At 49.0% G+C, this 21,921-nt stretch overlaps 10 protein-coding genes across 10 annotated transcripts; 5 read left to right on the top strand and 5 right to left on the bottom strand.

Annotated features, from left to right (window-relative positions):
• Window positions 1-1,138: 1,138 nt before the first annotated feature.
• FPOAC1_001438 (uncharacterized protein) lies at window positions 1,139-3,882 on the top strand (the record flags this gene model as incomplete). Its single annotated transcript, XM_044846042.1, has 3 exons — window positions 1,139-1,331; window positions 1,408-2,879; window positions 2,935-3,882. The coding sequence occupies 3 exons, from the start codon at window positions 1,139-1,141 to the stop codon at window positions 3,880-3,882; spliced, it is 2,613 nt and encodes an 870-aa protein (XP_044711958.1).
• A 125-nt stretch (window positions 3,883-4,007) lies between these two features.
• Window positions 4,008-5,140, bottom strand: FPOAC1_001437 (uncharacterized protein; the record flags this gene model as incomplete). Its single annotated transcript, XM_044846041.1, has 8 exons — window positions 4,008-4,064; window positions 4,141-4,235; window positions 4,295-4,526; window positions 4,595-4,608; window positions 4,664-4,766; window positions 4,826-4,954; window positions 5,006-5,031; window positions 5,089-5,140. 8 exons carry the CDS (start codon window positions 5,138-5,140, stop codon window positions 4,008-4,010), a joined length of 708 nt encoding a protein of 235 aa, XP_044711957.1.
• A 384-nt stretch (window positions 5,141-5,524) lies between these two features.
• Window positions 5,525-7,002, top strand: PLRG1 (Pleiotropic regulator 1; the record flags this gene model as incomplete). Its single annotated transcript, XM_044846040.1, has 3 exons — window positions 5,525-6,647; window positions 6,699-6,863; window positions 6,917-7,002. The coding sequence occupies 3 exons, from the start codon at window positions 5,525-5,527 to the stop codon at window positions 7,000-7,002; spliced, it is 1,374 nt and encodes a 457-aa protein (XP_044711956.1).
• A 76-nt stretch (window positions 7,003-7,078) lies between these two features.
• FPOAC1_001435 (uncharacterized protein) lies at window positions 7,079-9,399 on the bottom strand (the record flags this gene model as incomplete). The annotated part of the gene is made up of 4 exons (XM_044846039.1): window positions 7,079-7,791; window positions 7,843-8,471; window positions 8,524-8,954; window positions 9,007-9,399. 4 exons carry the CDS (start codon window positions 9,397-9,399, stop codon window positions 7,079-7,081), a joined length of 2,166 nt encoding a protein of 721 aa, XP_044711955.1.
• A 1,313-nt stretch (window positions 9,400-10,712) lies between these two features.
• FPOAC1_001434 (uncharacterized protein) lies at window positions 10,713-12,239 on the top strand (the record flags this gene model as incomplete). Its single annotated transcript, XM_044846038.1, has 4 exons — window positions 10,713-10,799; window positions 10,856-11,400; window positions 11,453-11,692; window positions 11,747-12,239. The coding sequence occupies 4 exons, from the start codon at window positions 10,713-10,715 to the stop codon at window positions 12,237-12,239; spliced, it is 1,365 nt and encodes a 454-aa protein (XP_044711954.1).
• Window positions 12,240-12,344: 105 nt separating this feature from the next.
• On the bottom strand, window positions 12,345-13,062 carry FPOAC1_001433 (uncharacterized protein; the record flags this gene model as incomplete). The annotated part of the gene is made up of 5 exons (XM_044846037.1): window positions 12,345-12,397; window positions 12,463-12,580; window positions 12,632-12,741; window positions 12,819-12,980; window positions 13,041-13,062. 5 exons carry the CDS (start codon window positions 13,060-13,062, stop codon window positions 12,345-12,347), a joined length of 465 nt encoding a protein of 154 aa, XP_044711953.1.
• Window positions 13,063-13,410: 348 nt separating this feature from the next.
• On the bottom strand, window positions 13,411-15,508 carry FPOAC1_001432 (uncharacterized protein; the record flags this gene model as incomplete). The annotated part of the gene is made up of 6 exons (XM_044846036.1): window positions 13,411-14,708; window positions 14,759-14,888; window positions 14,940-15,022; window positions 15,080-15,170; window positions 15,224-15,264; window positions 15,322-15,508. The coding sequence occupies 6 exons, from the start codon at window positions 15,506-15,508 to the stop codon at window positions 13,411-13,413; spliced, it is 1,830 nt and encodes a 609-aa protein (XP_044711952.1).
• A 369-nt stretch (window positions 15,509-15,877) lies between these two features.
• On the top strand, window positions 15,878-19,007 carry FPOAC1_001431 (uncharacterized protein; the record flags this gene model as incomplete). The annotated part of the gene is made up of 4 exons (XM_044846035.1): window positions 15,878-16,426; window positions 16,479-17,653; window positions 17,718-18,186; window positions 18,243-19,007. The coding sequence occupies 4 exons, from the start codon at window positions 15,878-15,880 to the stop codon at window positions 19,005-19,007; spliced, it is 2,958 nt and encodes a 985-aa protein (XP_044711951.1).
• A 162-nt stretch (window positions 19,008-19,169) lies between these two features.
• On the bottom strand, window positions 19,170-19,782 carry FPOAC1_001430 (uncharacterized protein; the record flags this gene model as incomplete). The annotated part of the gene is made up of 4 exons (XM_044846034.1): window positions 19,170-19,457; window positions 19,513-19,541; window positions 19,593-19,716; window positions 19,780-19,782. The coding sequence occupies 4 exons, from the start codon at window positions 19,780-19,782 to the stop codon at window positions 19,170-19,172; spliced, it is 444 nt and encodes a 147-aa protein (XP_044711950.1).
• Window positions 19,783-19,915: 133 nt separating this feature from the next.
• Window positions 19,916-21,351, top strand: FPOAC1_001429 (uncharacterized protein; the record flags this gene model as incomplete). The annotated part of the gene is made up of 3 exons (XM_044846033.1): window positions 19,916-20,012; window positions 20,423-21,270; window positions 21,331-21,351. The coding sequence occupies 3 exons, from the start codon at window positions 19,916-19,918 to the stop codon at window positions 21,349-21,351; spliced, it is 966 nt and encodes a 321-aa protein (XP_044711949.1).
• Window positions 21,352-21,921: the final 570 nt, after the last annotated feature.

Raw genomic sequence — 21,921 nt, 5'->3', positions numbered from 1 at the left:
CACCAACATGGTCGACTGGTGTTTGGGTTTGGCGTGGTTTTACTAGCGACACATGGGAACGGAGTATCGAGGATGTCCCAGCATTGGATATTGGGTATTGGATATTGGATATTTATGCGGAAGTACGATGTAGCTGTTGGTGTATGTATTCGGTTTTGTTATCCATCTTGTTGTATTTAGTGACCCATGTATACCCCAAGAAGCAGAGTAGGGATTTGGAAAAATAGTTTGTTTATCTAAAGTGAAAAGAGCGTACTGGTGTTTTGCAATGCTATTGTTTTCTGTTCCAAACGTGAGAGCGCCTAATATCGTTGTAGGCATAGAGTGTAACAAGGCTTAGTAGTTTTAAGTTTCGAAACCCATCCAATTCCCGGTTGACAGCTGCCGACTTATACGATAATGTGGCATTGGATCATTCACTCAACATCACTTTTTACTACATAGCGTGCTGCAACGCAGATACCATGCTATACAGTACCTAGGTACCTAGTTGGTATTTGTTTGTCTCATCCAAATTATAATGGCATCCTCCCTTGTCGTCTGTCTATTTTACTCACTCCACTCGCCCACCACCCACCCACTACCTACCTACCGGGAGGAGGGGGGGTCTGGAGCAGAGGTGATTTTGGATATAATGAAACCACTCTCTTAGGAAGGAACGATATTAATAGATAACAGATTTCAAGAAGAACAGTCAATTAACAGATTTAATATCATAATAACAGTCTAAAGACCTTATAACCTATTCTTTCTTAAAAGCTTGTATATAATACATAAAGAGGTCAGAGGTATACCCAAAAAATCAACAAGAGGCCAAAACAGCCTAGCTTTATGATCCAGCAATCATAACCTAGACCCCCCATCCTCCCGCTAGGTACCTACCTACCTACCTAGGTACCCAGTACATGACACTCCTGCTGACGACACCTCAACCTGGTACAAACGCTTCCCTGTGAACATCCACGCTCAGTGAAAGCTACAACAAAATACAGCCCGACTATCACAATTACCTTCAAGTACTTGCGCTCACCCCGCCCATATATAGACGCCTCCAATCAATCGATGAGGTGACGACTAGCAGATACGCAGTCAGTTGACGAACGACAAGCTGTAGCCCAACGACTTGGCCATTCTCGTCATGACTGCGCCTGGCAAGGGGTCGCGCTGGGGTGCCTTCCTCTCCTCAGCCTTTGAAGGCGTCGAGAACCGTCTTGACAACTTACTCGACGAGGAACAACAGGCCACACAGTCGTCGCAACAATATGAACAGCAACAGGGAATGAAGGCCGCACCGCCAGTCCCATCACCGAGTCCCAAACCTACCACCCATGGTGCGTCAATTCCCTTCGAATTCTTGTTTCAAACACCAGAGCTATTGTCGCATGCTGACTTGGGCAACAACTCCAGCTGCAGTTCCAAAGACGAATCGAGCCAATGATCGACTACAGGCCAGGCTGGCCAAAGCAATCGCATCGCGAACTTCACAATCTTCTCCACGTAGCTCCGTTGACACTGCTCGCGGCTCCGTAGACAAGGAACGGCCTGCCAGCACCGAGCTTGTTGTGTCGGGACAAAGTACAGATACGCCAGAGCCGAAGTCTACTGAACGCGAAAACCCGGTCGCTGAGCCGACACCTGTCGTCGTCGTCGAGCCATCCTCTACTTCCGCAGAATCGCAACCAACAAACTCCAAAGATACCCCGAATACGAACCAAGACGCACAAGATGCTAAGCAAGAAATCACGCCGTCGCCAACTATAATAGAACCACAGTCCGACACAGAGCCTCAAACTTTTTCGGCGCAGCAAGGCATAGACAAGACTGAAACGCAACCACAGCCTCTGGACCATGAACCTAATGTTCCTAAAGCTACGGAGACGACACAGACTACCGCTGCGTCCGAGGAACCACCACAAAAAGAACCAGAGCCTAACCAAACTGACAAAGCCCGCTCGGGAGAAATTCAAGAATATATCGAGCAGATCGACTCCTTGCAGGCTAAGCTACAATACCTTTCCAAGAATGCTGCGGATGCAGCTAAGCAGGCTGCAAATTCGGCCGCTGCGGGTAGCACCGAGCGCAAGTTGGCGGAAAAGGACGAAAAGATCGCACTCTTAATGGACGAAGGACAAAAGCTTTCTACCTCGGAGCAGAAATTCCGCACAACCGTCCGTAAGCTGCGGCTGCAAATAGCCGAAAACGAGAAGCAGGCCAATGAGCTTAAAAAGGACAGGGAGAAAGCCGTGATTGAGGCAGACAACCTACGCGGCCAAATTACCAGCAAGGAAGATCAAGAGAAGAGGAATGAGGAGGTTCGGAAGGCCAGTGCCGTACTTCAAAAAGAGATTGATACACTTAAAAGGGACAAGAAGGCCGGAGAGGAAGCCTATCGACGCTTGGAACAGGAATCTAAAACAAAGGCCGAACAAGCCCAGGCCGCTCATACTGAGACCCTGAATAAGGCTCTAGACGTTGAAAAGAAACGGCAGAAGGAACTTGAAAGTAGCATCGCTACATTGCGTTCAGAAAAGGAGGCGTTGGTTGAGAGGCTACGCCTTACAGAAGTTGAGTGGCAAGAGAAGCTTGATCGGGCAGTAGAGCGTGGCCGCAATGTCGAGGAAGAATTAAAGTTAGAACTCCGAGCAGCTGAGAGTAAACTCGAGGCCATGCGAGTGGCGGCGGAGGAGGCTTCTGCAGGATCCGGAGGTGACATCAAGTTGATACGACATATTGAAACCCTTCAGTCACAGTATGCCTCAGCTAGTGAGAACTGGCAAGGCATTGAAACATCACTTCTGACAAAGACGGCCAATCTTGAAAAGGAGAGAGACGAGGCGCAACGGCGAGAGTCGGAAATGCGGAAGAAGGCTCGCGACTCGGTAAGTTGAAAGTTAGGCTCGAACAGCGAGGAGTGATGGTTCTAACAACCCGTAGGCCAGCCGCTGCAAGCGTCTTGAAGATGAATTGCAAGATGTCAGTCCGGCTCTTGCAACTGCTAGACAAGAGCTTGAGGCATGCCATGAGGAACTCACTACCCTCAGAACTCAGTACAAGAGTGCCGAAACAGCACTCGAGCAGGCCCGTAGCGACCTCGAGAAGCTTCAGCGAGCTGCCAGTAGAGAGGTGTCCGCTGAGGCTGAACGAAGACAATGGGCAGATGATGTTGCCATAAGTACACCCAAGTCTCAAAGCAGACCTGACTCTCCGTTACTTTCGGTAGCCCGGACGTTCAGCTCAGACCTCATTGGCCTCCCTGTGCCAGGCAGACAGCCCCGTCGGGTACCTACCCCTGGAAGCCAAACTGATAGTGCAGGCGAAGGCTTCTTTTTTGGCCGAAGAATGTCCAGTCAGCCTCCTCGGCCAAGTGCTTTGTCCACAACTGGGCCCATGATGCCTCCACCACCTCCTTTCTCACCCTTTGAGCCACCTAGTGAGTCTCCTCGCGCAGCGTCACCACCGCCAGACCGCGACGATCTCGAGGATGGCGATCCTTCTTCTCCTCGAAATATGGCGCAGGACATGATCTCAGTGTCAACGGTTGGCGCTGGCCCTTCGGTGCAGCTTGTCGAGAGAATGAGTGCGGCAATTCGACGACTAGAGGCCGAGAAGGTAGCTGCCAAGGAAGAGATGGCTCGTGTGTGCAGTCAGCGAGACGAGGCACGGTCTGACATTGTGAATCTCATGACGGAGTTGGAAACACAGAAGGGAGCCACAGCACGAGTCACACAATTAGAAACAGAGGTGGAGAACATCAATTCCCGATACCAAACAACTTTGGAGATGTTGGGTGAGAAGAGCGAGCTTGTAGAGGAGCTGAAGGCCGATGTTCAGGACGTCAAGGATATGTATCGCGAGCTGGTAGAGCGGACAGTGATGAAATGAGAAAAAGGTGGACTCCTTTGTTTCTTTTCTTCTTCTTTTCTGGTCTTGGTGCTTCGGAACGCAATTTGAACTTGCGTTGGTTGTAGTGTCTGCCTTGTCCTTCGTTTTCCAACATTAATTCCTAACTACCCTGACATCTCGATACCCTCACGTTCGGCACCTTGCAGGATATATCGGCGTACCTGTTGACAAGATGTTAGATGCGGATTTTGATATATTATCGGAAGAAAAGCCTGGAATACTTTGTTTCTTACATACTTCTTTGTCAGGAGCAAGATCCAAGGCCAGCTCGTCTGCGCTGTTCTTGAGGGTAAAGTCTGCACCTTCCTTGAGAAGGGCGACTGCAGTATCTCCTGGAGAGTTTTGTGAGAAGTTGCTTTATGCCGCGGGTAACAGTGAGGCTTCAACTTACCGTGACCTTCTGCAATAGCATGATGAAGAGGAGTGTAACCCTCGTTGTCAGTAGGATTCAGTGGGCTTCTGTTTTTAAGAAGGAGGGTCACCATTGGCACAGAGCCAACAGCGGCTGCACGATGAATAGGATACTGGCCCCTTTGGTCGCGGACCCGAGTAGATGCGCCGTTGTCGATCAGAATACGAGCAATATCGAGGTTCTTTTTGGAGGCGACGAAGTGAAGGGCGGTCTGTACGAATTCAACATGCATTAGATCTTTGGCAAAATGGCTTAGACTAGAAGGTTTGGAGGCTTTACCTGGCCAGTATAATCTGCGAGGTACAGTTAGTTGCAATATCAAATACGGAGCACAGATCGGGGTCCTACTCTTGAGGTTGACGTCGGCATCTTTGGAGATGATAAGCTTTAGAACAGCTTCACTTTCGGGAACACTGGCTGAAATCATAAGAGGAGACCATCCACTTCCGTCCTTTGATCGTCAACTCTGCCTTCTGCTGTACGACGAGTATGTCGCAGTGTATAACTTACCTGTACGTCAGCATCGAAACTGCGTTGGTTGGCTAGTAATTGGACAATTTCGAAGTTGTTGGAAGAGGCCGCCCAGTGAATAGGATATCGACCATCATTATCCTTGCGTTGCGATAGTTTGGGATCCGACTACCAATTAAATGAATATCATGTCTCGTCTGTAAACATTTGAACGCTGACCTTGAGCAATCCTTCAGCTACAGTGACTGTGCTTGTCAGTAAGTGTTGATCAATCTCGGCCTTGGACCTGAGCTGTAGCTCACCTCGCCCCTCACGAGCAGCTGTATGGAGAGGGTATTTATCTTCACTTTCCATTTTGATGTTTCTGATAGGTAGCCAAAAGCAAAGAAGTTTTACTAATAAAAGGTATGTGGTGTGATAAAAATCTCACTTAAAAACATCGCTCAATAGAAAGCTTGTTCATTAGTACCGACTAACCTAGGGAAGGTACAGACATACCTACGCAGTGCAACACCTTACGTACACCACAGGCCTGGGCAGTCGCTGTAAGAGCGAGAGTACAGAGCTATGGAAAGCTGTTAGCCACAAACCGTGGCGTTTATCTTACTGCGCCACACGCGGTAATCCAGCATTTACACGCTCCAGTCGCAACTTTTGACATCTCTAGACTTTAACAACAACTTTTTCCAACAACCATTCACATTTTCACTCGGTCGCAAGAACCACCGCACATACGTAATGGAAACACCAGAAGTACCACAAGATGCGCTGCAGCTTGGCGCACTCGCTGCGCAAAATGCCACCGTTTCGAGAACACTATACTCACACGCTCAAGCGACCAACACAAAGCGCCAGAAACTAGACGACGCGTCTGAAGATCCCATCATGAAACGGCGCTTTCGCAACGAGTACGCCGATGTTGAGACCCTACCGCCCTCAATCACTGCGAAGCTTCCGACTAAACAACCTGGAAAGAAGACGAAAGCTGGAGCGCAGGCTCGACCTGCCATGAAGCTCCTCGAGGGCGCGCCCGGCTCAGGCAAGGCGTCTGCATCCGCAGCTAGGAACGAGAGCACACCACAGAATATGTCGCTTACGACACGGGGAACTCAGAATATGGTGCAACAAAAGCCCGAATGGCACGCACCATGGAAGCTGATGAGAGTCATATCAGGACATTTGGGTTGGGTGCGCAGTCTGGCCGTCGAGCCTGGAAATAAGTGGTTTGCTAGCGGTGCTGGCGATCGAACAATCAAGATCTGGGATTTGGCAACCGGCTCGTTGAAATTGACACTCACTGGTCACATTAGCACAGTACGTGGCCTGGCTGTGTCTCCCCGACACCCTTATCTTTTCTCTTGCGGTGAAGATAAGATGGTTAAATGTTGGGATCTCGAGACAAACAAGGTTATTCGCCACTACCATGGCCATTTGAGTGGTGTCTACACCCTGGCTCTGCATCCTACACTTGATGTTCTTGTCACTGGCGGTCGAGATGGTGTTGCTCGTGTTTGGGACATGCGGACCAGGAGCAACATTCATGTCCTCTCGGGCCACACTCAGACTGTCTCCGATCTTGTCTGCCAAGAGGCGGATCCTCAAGTTATTACCGGATCGCTGGACTCAACAGTACGACTTTGGGACCTCGCGGCCGGAAAGACCATGGGTGTGCTCACCCACCACAAAAAGGGTGTTCGAGCCCTGGCCACACATCCCTCAGAGTTTACATTTGCCAGCGGCAGTACTGGCAGCGTGAAGCAATGGAAGTGCCCTGAAGGAGCTTTCATGCAAAACTTCGAGGGCCACAATGCCATCATTAACACTATGAGCGTCAATGAGCAGAATGTCTTTTTCACGGGAGGTTAGTGTTTTGTCTCGGGAAATGTAACTCATGAGCTAACCTTGGAACTAGGAGATAATGGATCCATGAGCTTCTGGGACTGGAAGACTGGACACCGATTTCAGTCTCTCGATACCACAGCCCAGCCTGGCTCTTTAGACGCTGAGGCAGGCATTATGAGTTCAACATTCGACCGCTCCGGATTACGTCTGATTTGCGGTGAAGCTGATAAAACAAGTATGCTCCACGTTTCTCAAATGTTAATTGTTCGCTTGCTAATACACGTATAGTCAAAATCTGGAAGCAGGATGAGACAGCGACAGAAGAATCGCATCCTCTCGAATGGAAGCCAACTTTGGCTAGGAGGAAATTTTAAGGCGCATAAAGTGGCATTTCAATTAATGACGTATTGTCCCGAGACGCTGCTTTGTTGGCTCTATATTACAGTTTTTTTATACACCGATACCCAAGGCCTTTAAGTCCCCGTCGTCGCGGAGGGCCAATTTTACTTCATCGTCTGCAATGGAAAGGCGAAGCTTGCTCGATCGCTCGGCACGTTGAGCTTCGAGGTTAATCAGACCGGCCGCTACTAACTCGAGGGCCGCAGTGTGAATGTGTCCAGGGCGGATCATCGGGCGTTGTCCACTCGCCATTGTGCCCTTCAAACCACTGTTGAGGACTGCCGCAACGCCAGGAAGGGCTGGGGGAGGTCGAAGACTGGCCCTGTGTATCTCGTCGAGGGTCTCGCCAAATGTCGTCTCGGCCAACCCCGTTCTTCGGATACGTAGCAAGAGAGCTGCCATGACGAGTTTGGACATTAGGGGGAGACTGCGAAGGTGCTGTTGAATAGGATTAGTAGTGGCCTCGTTGATGGCCTTTTTAATTGTTGCAATGGTGACGCGGCCCGAGCCCTTTGATTGTGTTTGGGGGTCTCGCTTGCTTGGAGTTGTAGGATCTATGGGGGCGTCCGCCTCGGCAAGCTCGACGGCTCGTCGACAAATGTCAAGGGCTCTTCGAGCGTCACCGCTGACTGCGGCTACCTTTCGGCTAGCAAACTGAATGGCATCTGGGTCTACGATGTTCCCAGGTACTCCTTCTAATCGTGACTGGATGATTCTCATGAGCTGCTCGTGGTTGTAACCAGGAAAAGTGATACGTGTGAGACCTGTGCATGTGAGTGAGAACTATATCATATGTGGTGGATTTGGAGACATACCTAGACGACTGCTGATTTTGTTACTCAGCGTTCGCTCCGGAAGGTCCATAGTGTTGGCGACTGCCAGGACGATAAGACGACTGTGGCGTAGAGTAGGCCAGTTAAAGAAGTTGTACATGACAGCCTGGTTCTTCGTAACCAGCTGGTCAAGCTCATCCATGAGCACTACGCAAGGAATACGGCGAGGACTAGGATTACTGAACTCCCTCTCCAAGAGATCAAGAGCTTGAGCTGGACTAGCTCGTTCCCCCTTGAGGGCCTCCCAAAGGAGAGTGTAAGATTGATGAGGATCCGTAATCTTCATACCATTGATCTCGACGAAAATGAAATCATCGAGCTCATCAGACCCCACAGATTCCTCGAGTCTTGAGACGACCTCGCGGACTGTTGCTGTTTTCCCTGTTCCAGGCGTACCTGAGATGTAAATACAATTCCCAGTACCATCCGAGATAGCAGCCTCAAGATGAGAGTAAACGAGGGAAAATTCCCCTTCTCGACACGGAAGGCTGGTAGGAACTGAGGAGACATGTAGGCGAGACCGTGCTATTTGAAATGGCGAAGATTCGACTTGACTTGGCGACAATTTACGCGTTGCCAATGGTGTAAACTCAAGTCTCTTGCTTGCACTCCTAAAGTGCGCTGTTAGTAATATAAACCGACAAATGTAGCTATTCGGCCTACCTTTTGACACGGGAGCCCGGTGTCGCTTGACTTCTCCGAGAAGTCGGTGTCGCTGCTACGGAACCCCTTCCGGTCTTGGTCGGAGTTTGTGGGGCCTGGGGAGGAAGATATGTGTCGTCGGTAGGCGATGGACTACGAGCTTTACGGCGACGTCGTGTAGCTTTTGTCCCGGCCTTGATCCTATCCATCAAAGCAAAGAGGTCATCCTCGCCGCTATATATTTCTTCCCATATAAATTCGTCCGTATATGTTGCAGTACGAGTGTTGCAGCCTCTTCGGCAGACAAAGGCCTTACCATAGTCTGGGTGGCTTTTGGGAACTCGACCCTGGGGATATCTGGAAAGGAAGGCATCGAGAGACATGATCTTGGCTTTGCCATTGACGGACGCCAGGGGGTTGATGTCCCATGATGGGGAAAGGTAGAGTTCGTTCTAGAGAGGTGGTTAAGTTGAGCCCAGCAGTCTTGCAAATATTATGTCTTACTGGATAGAAGTCGGTTCGTTTCTTGTCCGTGTTTCGAATCTCCCTTTCACTTGAGAACCACATGAAGTTGGCTGCTTTCTCACCCTCTCCGTCATCCTCGACAAAATCGCAAACCAGAGCGACCCATGCTTCATTAGATCCATCGGCCTTGAGCATGAGAACATCTCCGATACGGCACTCGAATTGGCCAATTCTAGCTCCGACGATTTTATCACCAACCACTTTTCTTCGTTTTCTGTCACTCTGAGGCTCTTCACTCCGTTCGGTCGTTGGAGTGGAGTTATAGATCCATTCCCAGCTCGGTTCGTCGCCTGCAAGTTCGTCGTCGGATAATTCTTGGGAGTTTTGAGGTAACTGGCGTTTCACCTTTTCTGCTGAAGTGATACGTGCCATTATCTAGCCGTCGCTGAGGGTAGATGCTGTCGCAATGATGCACGCGTCGTGGGAAACGCGACGAACCCTACCTTTGGAAGTAAAGAATAAAAGTGGTTGCTAGGGAATATGCACATACCGGGGGGTCGTGCCAGACATATACCTACTATCTAGTCTAGTCTACTAATCTAACCCACATGTTAACTTATGAGGGTCGCTAGAGTATGTATGCGACCCCTTTTCCACTGACGTTAGTATTCACCCTTTTTTCATATGATGTTTTGAAATTTAGCACTTACTTTATGATGGGAGATTAATTTCTTTCTTCTTTCTTAATCGTTGTGAAATCACTGCCTTGTTCTGTGATTAATTATATCCAGTATTAACCACTCCCTATATTAAAACATCAACAATATCAAAATATATAAACAGAATCATGTGGCTTGGGTAGAATTTAAAAGCGCATATCCATCAGCTTCATTTGTTACGACCATTTTATGTTTGTCGAGCCAAGTCAAGATGCTCTGAATCCATAATTGAAACTGTCTTCCATATTGATGTACCCAGTTGTTGGATAATAAAACAGCACCGGTTTATTTGCCAACTGGATCTAACAAACAGCAACATTTTTCTTTACAAGCCCAACCAACTGAGTTTATGTATGTTGATACATACGCATCTCGAAGTATTTAAGAAGGCAGCTTGGTGAGAATGTGAGTGGATAAGAACTATTGTCTTTGCAAGCTACATGGTATTACTCTACATATCTCAAGCAAAATACTAAGGTGTTTATTTAACCCATACCCCCGAAGATAGTGGTAGTTGGGCTATTTTTTTATATTTCGTTTCTACAAGAGACGATGATACGTTAACAAGCACCTAGAAAACAAAAAGAAATAAACTGTTGAGTTGGAGCGGGAACTTTCCAATCAAGAAAGCAAGTACCCGAAAGCAGTGCAAGTGCCATGCAGATGGCAAACGGAGAGATTTCCTGCTAAGACGGACAGCTGCAGGCAGGTACCAAGCACATTTTGAGGCAGGAACTGGGCGTGATTCACTGCTATATCATGCTCCTGCTCGCCCCTTTCTTGGCGCCTGTTCATTCCATCTTCCCATCGCAACCTTTGAAGCCCGAACAATCAACGACGGGATTCTCATCAAGACGAAGCTCAAAGGTCAACACAACGGGCCTCTTTTGACACTGCAGCATGTATCGGGGAAAAGGCAGAGGAGGAGGCAGACGTGGCAGGGGAAACCTTCCTCTCCCAGTCGGGCCTCCTAGAACTGCAAAGTTCGCATCCACAAAAAATGACAATTTGCCAACTAGCAAATCCATGAGACAGGATAGGGAGGAGAGAATTCGACAGGCTGAAAATACAGAGTATCTTGATCGCCCACCGGCCGACAAAGATCTGATCCAGGTAGGATTAGAGTACGGGCCTCACTTCAAGCAACCAATATTGACATGTTGCTTTAGGTAACTCACGTACTCCCAAGCAAAGCACTCCCCCGTGGGCTTGAAGACTCACGGGTATTCAATGATATCCGAAGGCAGTACCGGGTCTATATTACCCGCGATGTACCCAACATACTCGACATCCGTTGCGAATCTATGGTCCGTCTCCAAAAAGCACTTGAAGCAATCAACTGGGCAATCCGCGATATGCGTTTGTCTCAAGGCACTCCCGATGTTTGTTTCCTTTCTCAGAAACCCAATGATGCTCACATCAACGACATGATACGGGTTGGACTTGGCATTCGCTTTTCCTTTCACTCACGAAGTCCCAAACGTGTCAGTGATGCAACCGCAATGGACCACCATTTGCCGCAGTTAGCTTCGGATGTTGCTTCTTTATCAGAAGGCCTCATGGCTCTCAACAAAACCATGGGGTTACGTGTCAACTTTGGTCTCCTGGTCCCTATGAGGCGAAAGAAGGGCACCCAAGAGGAGTCCACTTATGCCGACTTCGTCAAACTCATGCAAGGCTATTCTCGACGTGGAGGCGCGATGTTCTATTCTAGGTGAGGTGGCTTGAAACCCCAGAATCTGTCCAATATACCTAACTTGAACCAGACTTGAAGATGATGGAAAACCAGAGCAGCTTATACGTTTCCTTGTGCAGCCTGAAGAGGCGATTTGCAGCGACTTAAACGACATGAAGCGAGGCTGCGAGGTGGTTGTCAAAGCTGACGGGCTCGACATCAAGGCCGAAGGAGACTACACCTCTGGGAAAGGCGTGCAGCTTGCCATGGTCCGGGCTACTAGACAAGAGCAATCCCCCCTTTTAAATTGGATGGTTGCTGCCCCTGACATGTATGTCACCTGAAAAATGGCTGGGGATAAACTGCTGACATTTTTGTCTTACAGGCAGTACGACTGGAACTTTCGAATTGATGCTTGGGACCAAGTTGAAGTGCCACCCGAGTTTGGGGATTTAGCGAAGAAGGTATCAGTCAGCCTCAATCTAGATGATGACAGCTTTCTCCCCATTCCAAACGTCAATACCGCTAAACTTGCAAGTTTGGGCGAGCAGATCACCGAGATTTATACAAGATCTTGGGCAACAGTCCCGTTCAAGGAGTCTAGCTATGCGATCAAAATCGATGTCACCAAGAAATTGAAGGGACTTCAAGATAATGAGCCTGAAGTCACTTGGGGTATCGAACTGTACGCTCCTCACTGGGAAGAAAGTGTGAATTACGCTAGTGGGGGACGAAAAGATTGGGGGAAAGAACTCGAGAATATTTGGACGGAGGGTAATGATCTCAAGTCGAGGCTCGGATGCTTCATGCGGACCATATTAGAGGTCCAAGCCCTCCTGAACAGAGCTGATGCCAGTGCTGGTGCCGTCTCGCCGTAGTGGGCACGCAAAGGCGACGCTGTGTCGACTGGGACGTTTCCGTGGGCCTGTCTATTTTGTTTTTCTGCAGAATCCAGGAAGACAGTATCATTGACTTATTTTCGCCTATGCTTGTTGTTCGTCCTGTCCTTGACTAGCCATTATCTTTTGTCTCAGGACTGAGTAAAGCTTGCGTTAGCTATGTGTTGACTGAAAGAAAGAATATATGCGTATCGTGACCTACCTTCCTCAATCGTTCGTGCATTTGTCTGCTTTCTTTGCACGATGACTTCGAGATCTTTCAGATTGGTCCCAAGCTCCTCGACCTTAGACTCGTAAAACTTTTCGGCGGACTTGAGTTTCTATATTGCGGTCGGTGAGTGAGCACGGTAACAGAGTTGCGGATTGCGCACCTTTTCAATCAAGAAACCAGTACCTATATCGACCAGAACAGTGTCGGCATCTGATAATTCCCCACGGACATATAGTGAATTGGTCAGGGGGACAAGCACAGAGTTGGCTCCTGGAATGCGTTAGTCGTCGTTGTCGTGGGTGTCGAGCGCTAGGCGAGGAAATCGATGAGATAGGAACATGCCGCACCTTCAGGAGCATCGGATCTGCTCTTTACGCATCGGAGGCAATCCTTGAACTTGTTCTGGGCGGCGTGAAGTTGCGCAAACGACGTCGTCAGATGTTCGAGCTCTTCATCGAGTTGCTTCTTCACTTGAGCGAGCTGCTGGGGCTCTAGGGTATCCAGATTGACTATGGTGCGACAGGTTAGTGACCGAGTCTGTTAGATGCAGTCAAGTAATAAGAACTTACTTTGTTCTTGTTTTCCAGACATTTTGGTATGTTATCGATCGATTACGGTACAGGTCGTTGTTGAAGTCGTAAATTGATTGTTCGTTTGGATGCCCCCCCCTCCATGGTCTCACTTTGTACATATTATGACGTGGGGTTGTTGAATTCTACTAACGGGGGTGTGATACACCAGTGTTTATGGGATAATAGGCACCGAGGCAATAACCAGCACAATTCATAGCTTCACGTTTGTCCACGTCAGCCCAACATTAAAATTCACTTGGCTTCGGCGCGTAAAATACTCTTTACAATAATTTTGATAACTCCTCTCGTACACAGTTTACATGTGCCTATAGCCTCAGTAATGATACAGTAATCTACACCCAACAGCTCATAGCTTGTTCAACAGACTCGAGATGAATTCGGGCAATACATCAACCTTGACGTTATCTTTAACTGACAGTCGTCGACATTGGACCTCGCAAATACCATTTTCCTTAAAAGATTTGCCTAGAATCACTAAAACGGGATATCCCACCATGTCGGCATCTTTCATCTTCCAGCCAAATGATCGGTTGCGGTCATCGAGGACAACGTCAAAACCAGACTGTGATCCATTAGTATTGGAAAGAGTGTCGTAGATGCCCAAAGGTTCGTCAGCCAATTTAGTTGAGGGTATGATCGCAACCTCGAAAGGAGCGATAGCGCGAGGCCAGTTGAGCCCTCGCTCATCGGCAAGAATTTCAGCTACAGCGCCAAAGATCCTGGAAACGCCGACGCCGTGGCAGCCCATCTGAACGGGCACACGGCTCCCTGGTGTCAGGCCCTCTCGCACAGCCACCTCGGGCAGCCCTGATCGTGGAAGATCAACACAGGCGTCAAGAGGCAGCGAATAACGAGTGCCCAGTTGAAAAGTATGACCACATTCCAGTGCCCTATGAATCTTTAGAGTACCCTTGTCGCACCGGGGACAACTGTCACCATCAGAAATAGGAACTAGGTTCAATCCCGCGCCAGTGTCTGAGCCTACAATCGTAGAAGAGCTCACTTCGTGACACTTGAGAGGTTCGGTCAATAATGGCAACTCGTTTCGGACACTTTCGAAGCTTGAAACAAGGCTGCCATCGATGACATTGACCATCTGAACATCGCCACTCTTCAATTCTTCTCCCCATAATGATAGTGGATTTTCAATGGCAGTATCCAGTTCCGGTACTACTGATTTGATAGCATGAAGGCTTGGGCCGCTGTCAGAAGAGCCTTCAGACGGCTGAGGATACCATGCATTGACAAGGATTTTTCGGTCTTTGGAAATGCCTCGCCAAACACGGAATTGGGATGCCGGAACACTCGCTGCACTGTCTGTGGGAAGTGGTATTCGTGCAGTAGCGACCTCATCGTTAGCAGTGTAATCACAAGAGTCGCAGCTGACAACGGAATCTTCGCCAACGGCACTTGGGAGGTGGTACTCGTGGCTGAGATCACCACCCATGTCACCAGAGCTTGCCTCAGCGATGAGGTATGGCAGTTTGAGTTCAGCAAAGAAGGCTCGATAGGCCGCAGAAACCTGGCGATAGGTCTCAACAGCCTCGCTCGTTGTGAGATCAAACGTATAGAGATCTTTCATGAGGAACTCTCGAGAACGAAGTAGGCCATGGCGTGGACGACGCTCATCGCGATATTTCCGAGCTACGACCGGTCAGCAGGCCGAAATTGGAACCGATCACAGGCATTCGGACTTATTTGATATAGCCTGATGGGCAAATCCTTGTACGAGTTGACGATGCCGGCAACAAGTGTTGTGATTTCCTCCTCATGAGTGGGAGACAGGATTAATGGAGTGTCTTTACGATCTTTGAGTCGAAAGAGCTGAGTCGTCAAGTCAGTCTATGTCTATTGAGGGATACCTCCAATTCTTACTTCGGGGGCAACAGAGTCAAGGCGATTGCTCCTTCGCCAAAGGTCCTCCGATGAAATAGTTGAGAGTGACAAGCGAGATGCGCCTGCATGGATAGTTTAGTACAGAGTAGTGTATGCCAAGTTGATGACAATGCACGAACCAACTGAGTGCATATGCTTGTCGATTAACTTTTCGATCTTGTCCTGGACTCGAAGACCTAGAGGAAGTAGTTGAAAGATGCCGGAGTGAGCCTGCCGTTAGACGTATCAGTGTCTGCTTGATAGGGCAGCATGGTTGAAAATACTTGACGAAGAAAACCACCCCGGATGAGCTTTCCATGACCGACTACAACTCAATTAGCTCATATGAAATGTAAAAAAATATGATCAAAAGCCTTCTAACACTCATTGTCGTTGGCAGCGAGGCCACCAGTTGGCACCCATGTTGTCGAGAGGGTGGAGCGAGTTGAGACGGCTCGAGTTGAGACGGCTCGAGTTATGCTTGAGACAGAGAAAGCTCGCAACTGCATACCCAAAGATCTCCTACAGACATCTTTGCCACTTGTCCGGGTGAGTCCTAAGAGTACCATGATTTCAAGCTTTTCCGGCCAATAATCGACCTAATTAAGCGATCATAATGGATTCAAGACCCTGTTTGATGAATTTCCACGTTCTGTTCGGGAGGGCCCTCTTGACTGACAACAGTGGAGCTTAGTCATCGCCTAAGAGCCTTATTCTGTACTGTAGGAGGTTCTCGGGCAACTACCTACTGACCTACTACTACCTAGCGCCCGTAACGCGCTAGACGCCCGGAAGAGTGGAGGTGGGGCACTGAGAAAAATGCGCCGCCCGCCCAAAGAAAAAAAAGTTCGAGGTCCCTGAAGCGCGCATTTGCATTTCAAAATCAAGAATTGGGAATTTTCATTCGAGGTTCTCAACTCCCAAAGGAAACTTGCACGATGGCGAAGCCAACAAAGAAAGGGAAAGCGCCTCGCAGCTCATCAAAAGGCCCGAATCTCGACAAAAATGCCTTGGAGAACCTGACTTCTGCTCTAGACAAAAAGTTAGGAAAGCGAAAACAGCCTCCAACCAAGGCTGCTGGCGACCAGCACCAAAAGAGACAACGAAACACCGACAACACAGCCGGCGACAAGAAGAGTGGGAAAATTGACGAGAAGACTCTCTTGGAGGAGATCAAAGCGCTCGGCGGCGACGAAAGCGATCTGGCGCTCATCCAGGGTATCGACTCGGATGATGAGGAAGACGTCAAAAACCCCAAGGACTCCAAGGCTGTTGACAAGGGATTGAAGGACGAACTTGCTGCCTTTTCCAAACAGCTTGGCTTTGCTGAAGTTGAGATGAGCGAGGCAAGCGAAGAAGAAGAAGAAGAAGATGGTGATGATGATGATGATGATGATAACGAGGAGGACGATCTCGAAGATGTTGATGATGAGGAGGAGGACGAGGACGATGCTCACAAGGAAATCGCGCTGAAGAAGGGCAACATGGTAGGTTCAGTTTGTCTCAGAGTGACTTTTCTGACCACTAACAGTAATATAGGCCTTCGAGCCCAGAGCAGACTGGCATTCTGCCGAATTGCGCAAATTGCCTACCCCGACCACTGATGAGCCCAACCCTCCCCGATTCGCCTTTGATGCCCTGAAGCAGCATGCCCAGACACTTCTGACAAACGACGCTACCAATTACGAAACCAGTGTCTTTGCGAAGTCTTCTCACAAGTTCTTGTCTACAATCATGTCCAGTGGTACTCTCAGTGATAAGGTCTCGGCACTCACTCTCGCCGTTCAGGAATCTCCAGTCCACAACACCCGAGCTTTCGATGCTCTCATGAGTTTGGCCTCCAAGAAGAAGGGTCGAGGACAAGCACTAAGTGCTATCGGGGCTCTGGTTGATTTGCTCGGTCCCGGTTCATTACTGCCTTCCGATCGTCGCCTTCGAGCTTTCCACGACCAGCCAGGCCTTATTGGTACTTTGCAGCGAAGCCCTGGGAAGCCTTGGGCCCCTGGTAACGCACTGCCTGGAAAGATTACACCCGCTCATCTGATCGTCTGGGCTTATGAAGATTGGTTGAAGGCGACTTACTTCAAGCTCATTCAGGTCCTCGAACAGCTGTGCTCAGACGAGATTGAGTATTCGCGTACTCGAGCACTTGACTTTGTTTATGGACTTCTTAAAGATAAGCCAGAGCAGGAATCCAATCTTCTTCGATTGTTGGTCAACAAATTGGGTGATCGAGACCGTAAGATCTCTTCGCGAGCATCATACCTGCTTCTTCAGCTGCAAAACTCGCACCCTGGTATGAAGCCAATTATTGTCCGAATGATAGAACAGCAGATTTTGCTGCACCCGTCCCAGGACCATCGATCAAAGTACTACGCCATCAACACTCTTAACCAGACGATTCTTAGCAGCAAGGAGCCCGCCGTGGCTGAGGCTCTCATGCGAATCTTCTTTGATCTCTTCACCATCATTCTGAAGACTGGGTCTCTAGGTATCAGTGCACCGACCGGCTCGAAACCGGACAAAGATAAGGTTGAAGAGAAGGATCCGAATGATCACAGGCATCCTAGTAGACGACCTCCAAGGCCGCGAGGCGGCAAGCCCGCAAAGCCTGCTGCTTCAGAGCCAGAAACCGAGGCCGCCGACAAGCTCGTGTCTGCTATTTTGACTGGTGTCAATCGTGCAGCTCCTTTCATGGTGGGCAACGATACTGTGTAAGTGATAACACCCTTTCAAAAATTATCTCCAGCGTGATAATAACATTGCATTGTACGATAGCATGGAATCTCATCTTGACACCCTCTTCAAGATTGCTCACTCTGGCAACTTCAATACGGGCATTCAGGCTCTCCTCCTGATCCAACAAATATCCTCTTCGCGAAGTATCGCAAACGACAGATTCTACAGAACCCTATACGAGTCTCTGTTGGACCCTCGACTGGTCAACTCGTCCAAACAGGCGCTTTACTTGAACCTCCTTTTACGTGCGCTAAAGAACGACGTAGACGGCCGCCGGGTCAAGGCATTCGCCAAACGAATCCTTCAGATCACCGGCCTTCACCAGCCTTCATTCACGTGTGGACTACTCTACGTTGTTGACCATTTGCGTGAGACTTTCCCCGATATTTCAACACTGATGGATGAACCGGAGGAGGGTGATGATGCTATGGATGAGAACCAGAAATACGATGGACGAAAGCGAGACCCCGAGTACAGTAACGCTAACCGAAGTTGCTTGTGGGAGGTGGTGAGTTCAGACACTTGCAAACTGAGAATAGAGACGGAAATGCTAATGATCATCAGATTCCCCTTCAAGGTCACTATCATCCTTCAGTTACAGTTTACGCAGCGGCCATATTGGAGCGAAACAAGAAGTCACTGAAGCCGGACCTAGACAGTCACTCGCTCATTCGGTTCTTGGACAAGTTTGTTTACCGAAACGCCAAGTCTACCGACTCATCCAAGGGTATGTCTATCATGCAGCCTCTCCGAGTTGCCAAGGATGTTGGCGACATCTGGCTGGGCAGCCGCGCAGCAGGAGGAGTCACGACTGCTGTCAACTCTTCTGCTTTCTGGAAGAAGAAGGCAGAGGAGGTTGCCGCTGAGGATGTCTTCTTCCATGAGTACTTCCAACAGATTGACAAGGAAGGCAAGGAGACCAAGAAAAAGGCCAAGGCCGGCATGGATGTTGAATCTGATGATGAGCAAGAGGACGAGGTTTGGAAGGCACTTGTATCAACCCAGCCTGGTGTTGATCCTGATGATGATGGCTCTGATGTTGGCTTCGATCTGGATGATGAGGATATGGCCTCGGATGATGATGATAACTCACCGGCGATGTCCCTGGATGGTGAGCTGGATGAGGATGATGATGACATGAGCGTGGATATCGAGGGATCCGATGAGGAGATGGGCGGTGCCCTGATCAGTGAGGATGAAGAAGGATTTGAAGTTAAGGAGGCAGTGAGCGAGAAGCCCAAGTCCAAGCGCAGAAAGCTCAAGGATCTTCCCATGTTCGCCTCGGTCGACGATTATGCGGAGCTCTTGGCTGGAGAGGAGGACATGTAGGCAAGTTGGCCGAAGATGGTATGGGCAGAGCATTTGTTTTGATAAATATGACTGTACTAAACACACATTGGTTCAGGAGTCAAAAAGGCAAATTGGCAGATACGCTATTTGGCAAAGTACTATGCCACTCGCAAACAAAATTCTCATTATTATTCTAATTACCTAGGTATCAAACCACTCTAGCTCATCGTTCTTGGTAAAGATGGCTCTGTACGCCTTTCCACCACTAGAATCATCGCGCTCTTCAGTGTGAATGCAATGAAGCTTGGGGGGCTCATCGCCGCCTCCGATAAAAACGCGGAAATGAATGTAAGCTGGACCTGAAGGGTCAGGCATGGCAGGGATTCGAAGTTTGCCAAAGAGATGGATCCCATAGGCTGAAGTAGCAACACGGACGGACTCGAAATCGTCGGCACTGAAACCAACCAGATCATGATCTGAAAGATGTTCCTAAACATCCTGTCAGTTGCTTGCCATATGAGAACAATAAAGATGAATGGCTTACAGCAGCAGCAAAGTATTCTGGTTCGTGCTCTGAATCATATTGTTAGTTTCATTGCACAATTATTATTCCTGAACACGTACTGTTGTAGTCGTGTCGGAGGTGGACCAGCTTCTTCTTCAGCTCTGGCAGGATTTCCTGAAAGGCAATGATGGCATCCTCCTTGGGAGGGTGAGCAGAGCCCAGATCGACGGTTTCAGCGGTGGCCTGTACAGCATGTTAATATGGACTCATGGTTTCCGTGTCCAACCGTTGCTTTATTTGCCATACCATTGTTGAGTTGTTGGTGATTATAGTTGATTAATGAGTTAAAAGTTGTTGAAGCTACAAGAAGGGCAATCCAACTGTTTAAATACAATTCAGTATAAGCCAACTCGATACAAGGCAATACAAGTATAAAGCACATATGTCGTCAGCGGCCTCTGATCGACCTGTACAGACACACAGATCAAGTCTCACAGCCCTTGTTGAGCCATTCTGGTTGGGCGACGTCCACGTCACAGGTACGGGGAATCCTAATCCTAGCACTCAGTATATCCATGGCATCTTCAGTTGATTATCAGGGTCATCCGCACTTGGCGCGTGTACAGTACTGAATCCAGTCACTGCCCGTGTTTGGTAGCTACTAAGGTAAGACAGTTAAACAGTATGTAGAACAGTAAAACGGTTTGTGGCTGAAGCGCCGTTTAATTGCATTAACGCCGAGGTCGACTTCCTATCCGAGGCAAAGCGGCGTCGCCGATAACTTTAGTTTACCCTTTAAATCTTATCAAAAGTCGGGGGCGTCGCAACAACGACTTTTTTCTTTCTTTCTTTTCCTCTGATTCCCTTTCCGCCCTTTTTTTCTTTGTTTGTTCATTTCGGTATTCACCGCAGGACATTTGATCATGTTTTCTCAACAAGCTGGTCGTAGCGGACGTATTGCAGCGCAATCCTTCAAACGGTTTGCCCGCTCTACACCGTTCCGTGGTTATGCGACAGGAGGTTTGTAACCCCCTCTTCACTACTCAAAAAGCACTTACACGTGCAAGCAACGGCATGCTGATAAACTGGGTTATAGCAGCCTCAGCAGCAGCTGGCGGCGCCTTCAAGAGAGCAGCAGGCATGTTGGTTGCCGGCGTAGGTGCAAGCACGGCTGGGGGTGTCGGGACCTGGTATACGATGCACTCGAACGGCATGGGTTTCCACTCCGACGAAGAGAGCCTGCGACGCTTCGTCGCTAACCACGAGGAAGCAAGAATGGTGGAAGAGACCATCAACAACCACCCTCTGATCGCAGAGCTTCGCGCGAACCCCGAACTCACCGAATCGCGACCACACATGAAGATGCCTGGATCGTACCGAAGTCGGAGCTTGACTGGCGGAGCGCTCATTGGCGAAGGAAAGATGCCAGTGCCACCTTATGCGTGGGTTGCGCCAGAGGGCAAGCAGCTCGTGTCGGTGGCATATGTAGGAGAGGATCTGTGCGGCCATCCTGGTATCGTGCACGGCGGGTTCCTAGCGACGATGCTGGATGAAGGTCTCGGACGATGCTCTTTTGGCGCCCTTCCTCATAATATTGCCGTGACAGCAAACCTGAACGTCGACTACCGCAAGCCGACACCAGCGGGAAGCTTCTTGGTTCTGCGGGCAGAGACCTACAAGGTGGAAGGTCGCAAGGCCTGGGTTAGAGGACATATCGAATTGCTGGCCAACCCCGGAGAGAAGCCAACAATATTGGCAGAGGCGCAAGCGCTCTTTATCTCACCCAAATATGCTGCGGTAAGTGATGCCCGTCTTTTTGATATCGTCCGAGAACCATACCCTAATCCGATTTGATAGGTGATGCCCAAAATTGGTTAAGATGAGATTAGAATAGATGACTCCCAATGATGACCTTTTAGAGCGAGCGAGTGATGGATATAAGTGAGCGGTTTAGAGTTGTGGTATTTATTCATATAGAGCGCGATGGATGATGTGGCTTCACAAGAACGTTTTGTAATAATAAAGGGCATGGTTACGCTTCCACGGTTTGCTGATAGACAGAGTTTAGATATAAATACATGTTGATGAGCTACCTACTTCTCACGTTTCCCCAGCAAAGATGAGCCTCGGAATAGAGTTGGCCACTGCAAGTGTAATAGACAAATTCAGTCAGTGTATGCTATTTACGCCGGATATAAACGGGGTACCTTAGTACCTAGTAATTAATGTTCTTGCAGATTCTACAGTAGGAGCAGGTCACTTTATTAAAGGCCGACTTCCGGTGCGTTGGACAGAGACCGTGGAGAAGCCGGGGCCTACGCCAGGGACTAGCAGCTGCGCAACGAATCAGCTTGTATAGAAAGAAGGCCTCTGATGTCGCCATCTAGGAACAGGATCATTCATAGGTTGACAACACCAAACTGGAGCACCTATCGGGGAGTCTGTCGC

The sequence above is a fragment of the Fusarium poae genome, chromosome 1, assembly GCF_019609905.1.
Source record: "Fusarium poae strain DAOMC 252244 chromosome 1, whole genome shotgun sequence".
NCBI classification, from domain to species: Eukaryota; Fungi; Ascomycota; class Sordariomycetes; order Hypocreales; family Nectriaceae; genus Fusarium; species Fusarium poae.
Note: the sequence above shows the minus strand (reverse complement) of the source record. Positions and strands in the feature narration are given on the sequence as shown.